General features: G+C 41.5%; 1 protein-coding gene across 1 annotated transcript; it reads left to right on the top strand.

Moving 5' to 3' along the window:
* The first annotated feature begins 3023 nt into the window (after positions 1 to 3023).
* stpg4 (sperm-tail PG-rich repeat containing 4) lies at positions 3024 to 12784 on the top strand. Its single transcript, XM_031284104.1, has 7 exons — positions 3024 to 3113; positions 3235 to 3327; positions 5027 to 5281; positions 7465 to 7529; positions 7821 to 7866; positions 12005 to 12109; positions 12630 to 12784. The coding sequence occupies exons 1-7, from the start codon at positions 3024 to 3026 to the stop codon at positions 12735 to 12737; spliced, it is 762 nt and encodes a 253-aa protein (XP_031139964.1). The 3' UTR covers positions 12738 to 12784.

Raw genomic sequence — 12784 nt, 5'->3', positions numbered from 1 at the left:
CCAAAAGCACTGAGGAGCATCAGCCAATGCCTCTTAATGTTCAGATAAGCTCAGATCAAATCTGTATTGTCATAAAACAAAAGCACTGAGTGGGATCAAAGGCTTCTATTTTGAAGTGCACACAATGGTACTTGACATTGGATTAGCCTTGTACTGTACTGTCCCATTCTGACTGCATAGGCCATGTGTTGTCTGCTACTGTTGGCACAGCACCATGTAGAAGCTGACTGCCTCATGTCTTACTTGGCATTTGCCCCCAATCACAAGGTGCAGGTGATTTTGAGCGTGCATCAGAAACCATGGTGTAAATAGAGGTGTACCTGTTTTTCTTTTTTATTTTCTGATTATTGAGTTTGTTACAGTAGCTTGCAGAGATACTAAGTTTGTTATTTTGAATGACAAAATAAAGCTCTATTGTGGACCTCAACTCTGTCTCCTGTGTGAATTTGATGTTGGCTGCTTTTAGGTTGTGCTCTTGATCCTATACAGCAGTTGGATTCAATCTTTGTTTAATAAAGCTATGTGCTGGTTTTGACTATCCATTGGGAGTTGCAAGGGCTGCAGTTGTTTGTGGCTTGGTCAGTCATGCATATTCAAGTGTGTTCCTGTGGATACAGATTGAAACATTTAGAGCATTATGAGAAAAAAAAAAAAGCACAAGTAACTTGTACACTGAAACGGTCTTATTGTAAAGAGGGTACTTAAGTAACCCCGATTTGATTATGTGTGTAGCAAAACAAAAGATATATAACGCAATATTCCTTTATCGGAGTCTGCATAGGAACAGCTTCAGTTTTCATGACGGAACAAAAAGGAACACCACGATCCACAGCAATTTCGGCTGTGAATCGACAAGTTCTCATCTTGTGAAAACTAATTATAATAACTAAATAAAAAAAAACCTAACTGAAGTGTCATCACAGTCTACTTATAAAAAGCTGTTAATTACACAACACATATAACACTAGTCTTGGCTCTCCTGCATTCATATTGTCCAAATAAAAGAAGAGTGTGAATGTACATGAGGTACTTGGATCGTTTCCAGTTTCTAAAATGTGAGGATCTTTCTGCATTGAGTACTTTTACTTTTAATACTTTTAAGTACATTTTCATGATACAACTTACATACTTTTACTTAAGTAACATTTACAATGCAGGACTTTTACTTAGAGTATTTTTACAGTGTGGTATTAGTACTTTTGCTTAAGTAAAGGATCTGAATACTTCTTCTACCACATATGAATTCTTGGCTCAATCGACCATGTGTTCCATGTAGCCTAGCAACGAGGCCGAATGTTGCGCTTTTTCTCCCGGAGCGTGATTTTCACTTCAGCTATGGTCTAGACCCTGCGTTCCAATACCCATACTACTATACTATTAGTATGCCAAAAAGAGATTTAGTATACAATACATAGTATGTCAAATGCAGTATGCCACAAATACCAGCATGTCCTACTTCCTCTGTTCTGATTTTGCAGTATACAAGCAGGCCCCCACGAAGTGCGCCGGGCTTTGAAGCCAATTTAACATAGCGGCCAAACAGTGGAATTGCAACTTCCGGGTCCATCACATGATGCCATGGGGCCCAAAAATACTTTTCCCCATACACTTACATGGCTGTTTATCAGTGGACAATTTTTTTTGAGCGTCACAACTCCTGTGAAATGACTCGTTTCATTATCAGAATTTGATCCATTCGGTCTAAAACATTTGAAAAGTCTAGAAGAGCCGCACGATTAAATCATGTAATCCCCATTCAAGTTAGCGGAGAGCTAAACCTGAAGTAGCCGGCTTGGCCGGCGGAGGTCTCTAGTGCGCCTGCTCTATGGGCCGCACAGTGCGGAAGCAGCACCGATCATCAGGGTAATTTTATACGAGGAAGTTGAACTTTTTTGGCTTCATGCTTCACTGAGCAACGCTCGTAGGAATGAACAGGGCTCCGCCTCGAACACTGTATCCAGGTTGTATTATACAGTATATCCATGTATGCAAGCCGGCATTCTTTTCTGGCTATTCTGACCCATAATCCTTTGTGCAGCATGTATGAGTAAGAGGGTTAAAGTTGAAGTTATGAAGAAATAGTATGTCCCAATTGTATGCATACTGCGTGCAACAGTGCATACTTAGTAAGGGCAGCTGCAGTATATACTAAAAGTAAAAAGAAAAATATGCAATTTGGAACTCAGCCGAAGTGTGTGTGTGTGTGTGTGTGTGTGTGTGTGTGTGTGTGTGTGTGTGTGTGTGTGTGTGTGTGTGTGTGTGTGTGTGTGTGTGTGTGTGTGTGTGTGCGTGCGTGTGCGTGTGTGTCTGTGCTTGCAATGTTCCTTAATTGCCTTATTTCAAGAACCCAATCATCCTAGATATTCATAACTACACTACACCTGGTAGCCTCTGCCACCTCTGTATAAATGTGTGTGTATAGGCCGGCTTGTGTTGTAAAGCGCCTTAAGTGGTCGCTGAGAGTAGAAAAGCGCTTTATAAATGCAGTCCATTGACCATTTACACACACCATGTCTACACTGTAGGTGCCAACAGTACTCAGAAGAAGCGGAATGATGAAAATGTTATTTTATGTTCTTATGTAACTAACGTCAAAGGATAGAAAAAGTTATAATTGGAATATTCCTCATTCCTCATTTCTCACCCCAGTTGGTGCTTAGACACTAGTTTGGCAATTGACATGTAATCCTGTTTTGTCTTGCACTGTAATGGCAACTTTTGATCTGCATATTCTAATTAATATCACAGTATCTCTCCAAATATCACATGCTGTTGGGTGATAATAACGAGGACTAAGTAACTAACTGCAGCATGTAGGCTACAGTATGTACCTTGGTGCTGGCTTGCCTTGCTTGGTGCTGCTTACTCTGAGTCAAACTAGTCAGTGAGTCTAAACTTAGCCCTCCGCTAGGCCAGCTTGTTTAAATATTGATTGATAGTGGAGTCGCTACTATAGTAACAGTCACAGTTTTAATGGTGGTCAGGTGTCACTGGATCTCCAGTCGAGCAGATAGTGAGCGACAATGACTACAGTGCAGGATACTGCCACATGGAAAAACAAAGCTGTCTCTAAAGTCAGTGACATGTCCAGGGGTGGTAATAAAACAGATAAGGTAAGGCTCTTTACAGCCCTCATATCTGTGTGTGGTTAATGAGGACATGCTGGACTGGTAAAGAACGAGATGACACATGGAGATGCATCAACACATTGTTGGCATTGCAATGTCATCATAGCAGAAACAATCTACTGTGTCTTGTTCTTATCTGCAGGGTGATGACAAGGTGGACTTGTGTGGCCGGGGAAGCTGGTGGCTGGGAACACTGAAAGTAGGTGTCATGCTGTATGCAGTATGGTTTCATGGCCTGTCTACGGAGGAGAGGCTGCTCCATTGACTTCTGTCCAGGCCCGAACAACTGGCTCATTAGCTTGTGTAAATACAGTAGATTTTCAGTTAATGGCTTTTATTGCATAGCACTATCCCATTGTCTGTGTCCAAAGTGTGCTGTCTGCCCGAAATAAATTCAAACACTTACACTGCAGTGAATCCAGTCTGCCTTACAGTGCATTTGTGGTAATAATGCATATACCTAATTAATTATCAGTTTATCTTAATGTGATCCCAGCTCTCAGGCTCCATTTACTGAAATTATAGCTTGTTTGCAGTGCATTTACAGTACAGTACATTTATGGAATACTTATTTACTCTGCTTATTGAACCAGACATTTTATTATTACATTTTTGTACCATCACCAAGATATTACTTGTGATTCAGTCAAAATTCGGTTGCATTCTAAAATAAGGATTAGAAATAGAACTGCAAAGATTAATCAATTACTTGTCAACTATTAAATTAATCGCCAACTATTTTGATAATTGATTAATTGGTTTGAGTCATTTTTTATATAAAAAATAAAAATAATTTGATTCCAGCTTCTTAAATGTGAATATTTTCTAGTTTCTTCACTCCTCTGTGCTGAAACTGAGTATCTAAACAAGACCTTTGAGAACGTCATCTTGGGCTTTGGGAAACACCGATCTACATTTTTCACCATTTTCTGGCATTTTCTAGACCAAACAACTAATCGATTAAACAAGAAAATAATCGACAGATTAATCGACAATGAAAATAACCGTTGCAGCCCTAATTAGAAATAACCATTATATTACCATTATTAGATTGAAAAAAAATAATTAAACCCTCATAAAAAGAGTTTCACTAACAATGCTAGTGTTCCAGTTGCTAGAGCTGATTTTAGCTCTTACGGCCAACAGTCCAGTAATGGCTACAACATGGTCCACAGTGCTGCGGAGGAGGGGCTGGCTATAGTCCACACAGCATTCCTGGATGCAAATGTTTTTTCCCTACTATGGCCATGCCAAGACCTGCCCTTCAATAGCATTCACACACTACTATTGGCCAGACGTCCATGCTTACGCAAGGTAACATAACTCGATTTGTACAGGTCCTATCCCCTGACCAATCGGCTATCCTAATCTTAACCACTCGAGGTCAATGCCTAACCTCAACCAATCAAGCTGCTATTGAAGGGCGGGTCTTCACGTGGCCATAATAGGAAAAAAAAATTGGCTTCCGGGATGGGAGAGAAATGTGCTCTCGTTTATTGGCATTTCTTTAAACCAATCACAATTGTCATCTGCAAAATAGCCTTGTTTTGGTGGAACATGTGTATGTTCAAAAGTTGTTTTAGTCGTGCAACAGAAAACTCAGATTGGACAGATAGTCTAGCTAGCTGTCTGGATTTACCCTGCAGAGATCTGAGGAGTAGTTAACCATAGTCCTCATAAATCCACCGGAGTTTAGAATTCCAACGCAAAGAAAGCGGAAGGTAACGGAGATCCGGCCGAAAAGAGCGTGATCCGGCGGAATTTCTGGCAGCACCAGAGCAAACCCGGAAGTGGAACGTCATGGATATAGACTGACAACATGCTAAAAATACATTAAAGTGTTGGAGAACCAAGCCATGTGTTAACACATTCTCTAAACTTCTCTCCCCTTCTTTCAGGACACACCCATCCCAGGTGTCTATCACATCCGCGACTTCCTCGAAGAGGCTGAACTGAACCCGGTGAGGAAGACCTACGGGTTCAAAGGCGTTGGCAGAAAAGCCCAACCTCTGGGCGTACGTAAGGGGGATTTACTTCTCCCTGGGGCGTATGACTACATCGACTCCATCCAGGAGGTCTTGAAGCACCAGGCGTCCTACTCTTTCAAAAACTGTCCACGGCCCAACATCGTCACCCTGGGCATCAGGGACAAGGTGGGGTTTATTTATGACCATCACTAATCCTGCTGGCACATGCAATTGACCTAATTTTAAAGAAATAGTTCACTATTTTGAAAAATACCCTTATTTTCTTTCTTTCTCAGTTAGATTTTCCATTATTACTTGCCCAAAAAAAATGGGTTCAGTCTGTGGTGTAGTATCCAGTCAATAATGAAACCAGTCATCGCTGTCCAACCCGGTCTCACGCCAGTTCGTAAATAGTCACATTATTTAGAGTTATTGATTCGTGTACAGGTCACGATTTTCTCATTTATTTCGTGTACAGGTCACGATTTTCTCGTTTATTTTGTGTACAGGTCATGATTTTCGAACGTTACCATTTCACAAACTGCCATGACACTGGGCTGCTCTGGGGGGCGCAACGACAGGGAAATTAAACGCCACAACGGGGAAAATAAACGCCACACGCCGGGCGACAACAACAGGATGGACTGCCACACACGGCCACAACGGGGAAATTAAACGCCACACGGACGGTTGTGGTTAGGAAGAGAATAACGCGGAAAGGAACTGCAACACGTCAGACGCAATCCCCACTCTCAGGGGTGAAAGTCCTGTATTGTTTGACCCATCCACCACCCCGACCAACCTACCTACGCGGATTTTCTGCTTTTCATACTACTCCCTACCGTTGTCGTGCTGTGATTACGAAACATGCTTCCCATTTAAATACATTAAATTAAAATTCATAATCACCACATGAAAAAAACGGCATAATCGTGTCCTGTTCACGAATCAATAGATTCAATAACGTAACCATTTCACGAACTGCCATGCGACTGGTCTGCGCTGTCAGATACCTCCTATCTCCATATTTCATCATTTTAATTCTTTTCATAAATCAATGCTATTGGTACGGAAGCGTATTGCATTCACAAAAGAAAAACAGTTAGACACCTTATCTCGTAAATGACAAGATCTTTTCTCATAATGACGAGATTTTTTCTCATGATAGTAATTTCGAGATAAGGTGTCTTATTTTTTCTTCTTTTGTGAATGCAATACGCTTCCGTACTATTGGTCCCCGTTTAGATCTGTCTGTGGGTTTTACAAATATTTAAACAGTGACGAGGCGATTTCGTACGACTTTGTCCAAGGTAAATAGAACAATAAAATGTTTTCAAATGTTTTCTATTTCCTGAAAAACAACAATGGCAAAAAAAGCTACATTGTTATTTGTTATATTAACGGCGCCTTCACATTGGCACAGTAGATACGGCTGTGAATTGAACGGCAGTCATTCATTTCCTATGGAGATTCGCAGACCGCATGCGAATGGGTCCAAACCGATGCGAACGAGTGTGGTGCGAAAAAAATCGGGTTGTTGGTCATCCGGATGCGATAAAAAAGTTTAACTCGTATGACAGGCAATGGACGGTTCCTATGCGACAATCCGAGCGGATGTTAGCGTTGCTATGGTTCTTATAAACAAATCTGAATTCTTAACTTTTAATAAAAAACATTAATGTGTAATTATAGAAAGGGGTAAAAGATCGATTCATTTTGGAGTATGAGAAAAGTTCTTCCGTGCAGAAACAATGCATAGGATACCTGCTATGGCTAAGTTGGTTAGCAACAGACATGGAACTATTGACATTATACCGCTATATCACATTTAACCGACCTGACATGTCAACATCCTTGGCAACTTTTCTCCACGCAGCAGCCTTGCTGTTTATATCTCTATATCCCTCAGATGAGAGGTCATAGAGAATTGGACATTCGGACACTGACAGAATGAGTCGTTTATAGTCTCTCCGCCATTTTTTTTGTACTCGCTTCTGACGCTTTCAACAGTGTAGTACGACGTCCGCGCATTGCGTATTACAGAGCTGATTTTAAGTGCCAGTGTGAAGGCGGCATTAGAGTTATTTTTAGCATGACGTGTTGTTAACTCCTAGCCCTCTACACCACCTTGATTTAATTATGCATTTCTTAGCTTATCAACACATCATCACGGTACAGTAAGTGCAGGTGCTGCAGCAGACTAACTGAAAAACACAAAATGTGTTGGAAACACAAGCCAGCTGTTGGCGATGTAACACAGCCATAGCCTGTATAGATAGAACACAGCAGGCGAAAAAAACAACAGAAAAACTCATGCTGACACTGTCATAGATATTCAAACACTTCTTTATCTTTATTCCTTGTGCCAGCATATAAACACTTCACCGTGCGACTATGATGTGACAGCGAAACCAGTGGAGAAGATTCCCTGCAAGTAAGCACTCGACAAACAGCCTCTCTTTAACTCTCAGATCACAGCGGAGCAGACAACCCATGAATCAACCCTTGATCGCCGAATCCTTCCCCTTCATACAACTTCTCCTTCCCTCTCTCATCTCCTCACAGCACAAAGATGGAGGAGCAATCACAAACCTGCTCTCTCATTTTCTCGCCTCTGATCATGCATGGCCTTATTCTTTTCTTCTTCTCACTCTTCTCCTCGTTTCTTTTTTTTTTCTTTTTTTGACAGCCACTCCACCCTCTGTCTTTTCTCCTCTTCTTGCAGGCATGTGATGTTTCGGTCGACCGTGCAGCGGATCAGCTTTCCTCCTGTAAGTATCTGGTCACCAAGACCAAGTTATTAGGACCATTCAGTCTTTCCACTGCCCACAAAAAGGCTTCATTACAATACACTTACAATAGGTTTTAGTTACAAGCTGTGACCCTAATACCTAATGAGTATCTTTTGCTGAACAAGAGCTCGTTATGACAACCACGAGGGTCAAAGGAAACCGATCCCACAGGCTGTCTGATTATATCATTTGCCCCATATGAGGGCCTGTTATGGCACTGTACTAGCCGACCAGTCAGCTGTGGTTCATATTGCAGTGTTGCAGCCATGCTGATGGATATTTGAGCCGTGCTGGCAGCTGCTGAGTGTTGACAGAGAAGGAAAGGTGCTAAGAAATCCTGAGGGTGTTATTACTGCCAAGTTGGGGGCAGTTTTCTGCTGTTAGTGGTGTGACAGTGACTCTAAGACAAGTTTGTTGTCAAAGGTTAAGCACCTACACAAATCCTACAGCGAAGTGAACTGAAAGCCCGGAGCATTCAGACAGCTGACCTGGCGTAGGCCGGCAGATATTAGCGGATCAAAATTGAAGAGTCTTAATGGTTTACACTGGGAACTCTTGGTCCACCTTGAGACAGCAGGAATTTCAGATTTGGCCAAGAATGGAAAAAAAAAAAAATGAAATGACATATGAAACAGATTTCCACAGATCCAAAGACCTCCAGTATCGGAAGATGTTTGGGAACACAAATAAGAAGAAGATGTATATTCCATTTTTCTGATTTGACTTTAATTTCTCCATCCTGGGGCTACTGTGTGTCCTAGATTTACATGTGCTTTTTTTTTTTGCAATATCAACTGCACATGCTGCTCGGAAGGAACAAATCCTCCCATAAGATTCAAGCCTGTTTGAATTAAATTCAAAATCCCAGGCATTTTCATATGAGTAAATGTCCTCATCTCTGTTGCTTCAGCAAAGAAGTGATTCAACCTTTAACTACTGCATGAAAACTTGCTGATCTAAACACCTGCTGTTTGGTATAGTTTCTATCTGCCACACTAGCTGCATGGCTCCATGGATGGCAATGTCGGTCGGTCCATCACTTTGGCTCACACTGAAATATCTCAACAACTATTGGAGAGCCACAAAACTGTGAATGGGCATCCATGGTCCCTGAGGATGAATCATAAGGAATTTGGTGATTCCCTGACTTTTCCTCTACAACCACCATGAGGTTGACTAGGGATGTTTATACAGTAATTAACCGTTTCAACGTTAACCGACGGCTCGGAAATACCTCCAGCGCACAACAAAGTGGCCAGTACAAGTAATGCAGAATGTTGAAGCCTCATGGACAGGTCAACGGGGACTCAGTTGCCTGCTTGTCGGTTAACGGTTAATGATCGGTTAACAAAGGTTGGCTATCGGAAGAAAATATATATATATATATATAAATTAGCATCTGTAAAGGTTGACATTGGTATTTTTAAATGAAATATCTCAACAGTTATTGGATCTATTGCCATGAAACTTAATACAGACAAGGTCAAGGTCCTCACAGGATGAATTGTAATATCGTTGGTCATCCCTTGACTTTTCATCTAGTGCAGCCTTCGGCTCAAAGTATAAATCTGTCTGGTACTTTCGTTTATGCTAATTTGCATGTGTTGCATTAACAATCTAAACTAAAATGAAAAATGTGGTTGCCATTATGCCTGGTAAATCATGTCAGAATTGTCATCAGCTCTTCTGTGCCTAAGTACAGCTTCACAGAGCAGCTAGCATGGCTGTAGCATCTTTTTGTTTGCTCCCCATTAGAGCAAATACAATACATGTTTTTTGTTTATGTTTTTGGAGGCAAAAGTGCCTTAGTGTTTTTTTTTCACCTCATATTATTTATAAAAAATTCTCAAGGTTTCAAGTTGATTTAAAGAGTACTGTATAGCAAGGTCTTCTTGGATGCACCAATCAAAAACAGGTTAAAGTTTTCACAGACATTACCTCCACCATGCAGGCGAACGTATCTAATTTGCTGTGCCATAGTAGGAAAGTAGGCCAGGTGCTTTGGCTCAAACACACTTGCACAAAGTCATGTGTAAGAGAGTTTCACCACCTGCACCGGCTCCCGTGAAATAGCAGCACCTCTGGGAGCATCAGGCAAGCGCGCGGGGCCAAGCAGGCCAGTTGCCGAGGATCAAGTGAACTGGCAACTGGGCTCAAATGGCATGTAATGGTAGCAGCCATCCCTCCAAGGAGCAGAGGAGAGGAAAAGACATCTTCCTGTCTCCCTCTGTCAGAATCAGAGAGCAGATGAAAATGAAAGGCTGGTCCTGTGTTCAGGGACAGGGAGACAGTTTTATGTCTAAAGGAGGAGGGTAGAGGAGGGCTGATGCTATTTCTGCATGGCACGCCGCTGGTGATGACCAGTATGTGTGTTAGTGGGTAAGAGGAAAGGAGAAGTGAAAGGCAAGGAGAGAGAGGGTGAGAGACTTGACTATTGCCAGAGGCTAACACAGATCACATGGGCGGAAAAAACACAACACAACCATAATGATATGTCATATAGGTCCTAAAAATATGGGTAGGGGACCCTAAAATAGATATGATGTATAGCCTATTGTTGTATCCTTCAAATGACTTGGGTATCAGTAGTATAACAATAGGTTTACATGAGCTTATAGGCCCATAGGGGAAAGAATGTATCTCTCATTTGGCTCTGAAAATGTTAGAGGTCATGATATACAGTGAGGGAATGCTTACACCATCTCCTTTGGTTTGATTGGACTCTGTAGGGTTTACTCTGTCAGCAAGTTTTGTTGGGATGCTTAAGAACAATGCCATTTGAACTTTTATGACACCATAAAAATGAAGGTCCAGGTTCTCCTCCTGAAAAACAGGGCTGTTCTTTAAAGGTGCTTGTACTAATCCAGAATAACAAGCTGACGTTAGCTACAACAAAACTCTTGCTCATATTTAGCTGTTTCTCTGTGTGCCCTTACCTAAATTACTATGAGTGCACAAAACCTGATTATTAAGTCACAGGGACTGGGAAGCAGTTGATTTAACTGCTGTGTTACCTACAAGCTAGTGACACGAAACAAATAGAGGGAGCAGGGCATAACAATGAAGTTATGTTTAAGTGGCAAAATACAGTTTCTTACCTAATCAAAGTAAATAAATCACATTTGTTACATGCTAATAATTTCATGCTAGCCTTGGCCTGCGACATAATGAAGGTGAGGTATATCATGTTTAGCTAAAGTTATGGGGATTACAATGCACCTTGTTTTAACCCGCTGCGTTACCAAACGTCTGTCCAAAACAAGCTACTTGCTACAAGCTAAAGGCTACTGCTAACTGACATTTTCAATGAAGATAATAGCTAGCTTAAAAAAACAAGCTCAACATACAAAAATACAACAAAGAAAAAATATGACATGCTAATTACTACATGCTCGGCTGGGTCTGCAACATGTGAGGTTGAGCTATAGCATGGTTCAGTCAGGAACACTCTCATCATAGATTTAACCATTTATTGCAACAAACGGAAATACAGCTATACTTGGCGATGAAGGCTCTGTTCTGATGGTGCTCCCTGGATCAGCCAAGCCGCATGCTAAGATGACACAGGGAGCACGCTGCTGAGACCCCCCTGTACACAAGAGTAGGCCCAATCCAAGACATAGTTATGATCACACCCAAAACAGGGAAGGTGGAGGCTGGGGTGGTGGAGGCAAGCTTCGCCAGCAGCAGCGGTGTGAGGCAGCATTGGAGTAGCAGGAAGCAGAGAGGAATAGGGAGACACTTAAATGGACCGCCTGATGTGAAAATGGCTGTGATTGGTTGTGACTGGCTGGAATGATAATTCCATTAGTGGGCCTATGACTTCCATGTCCTGCATGAACTAACGCAATGCTTAATTTAGCTTAAGTTTTATCCAGTTGGTTTTAACTTGCAATAGTGGGTTACCAAACCTCTGTCCAATAACTAAAGTATTTGCTACGTGTGTTTTCTTTTCCTCTACATATATGTCGTAACTGACCAAAGGTAAGGAACCCAATGTGTGCTCACATGATAATGATTACATGCTAGCCTTGGTCAACACCATATTAAGGCTTGATCACAAAATCCATCAATCAATCCATCAATCAGTAATAGCTCCTATCTCTGACCACCTTAGAAAGAGGGGCCTGCTCCATGCCACTATAATCCACAGACCAGTCCAGGAAAAGGCATCACTTCCTGCTTCAAATCCACATTGCCGCGGCTTCACTGTGTTCACTCTGTAAGTCTGGTAGGCTACTTCACATTTAGCTACATCATGTCCTCTATAGATGCACACAGGTCACATGTGAACATGTCCAACATTTCATTATCAGTGTGGCTAGTTTGTGGCTATGAATTTATGTTTTATACCCTTTCACTTTTGCCATCAGTTAAATTCTTAATGATTGAAATGCAATATACTAATGTTTCGTTGGATTCAGTAGTGACCTTATTATGGTATTAATGAAAATTCAGCAAAGTTTAAAAAGATAAGATTATTTAGTTATGATTTAGAAAATTCCTCTAAGTATCATACCATCACACCATCACATAAGAGAATGCAGCAAAGCAAACATACCTCACACAAATAAGCACAGATATCCAATGGCTGCAGCAATTCAAAACATACTTTTATGATGAGATTGACAATTTCTTAACATTCATTCATATTTTAAAGTTACGACATAATGAAAAGTATTTGTGTGTGTGTGTGTGTGTGTGTGTGTGTGTGTGTGTGTGTGTGTGTGCATATTCCACAGAAGACCCCAGGACCAGGGGCCCACGAACCTTGCTGGAAGTTGGGTGATCGTGTGAACACAGAAGCCATAGACCCATCATTTAGCCTCTTCTTTCGCAACATTCTCTAATGTGGACTGCGCCATCTCCCCTTCCTGTCAGCTTGATGGCAGATCAC

Source organism: Sander lucioperca, chromosome 15 (genome assembly GCF_008315115.2).
Source record: "Sander lucioperca isolate FBNREF2018 chromosome 15, SLUC_FBN_1.2, whole genome shotgun sequence".
NCBI lineage: Eukaryota > Metazoa > Chordata > Actinopteri > Perciformes > Percidae > Sander > Sander lucioperca.
The sequence above is the reverse complement of the archived record's forward strand: the minus strand, read 5'-3'. Positions and strand labels throughout refer to the sequence as shown.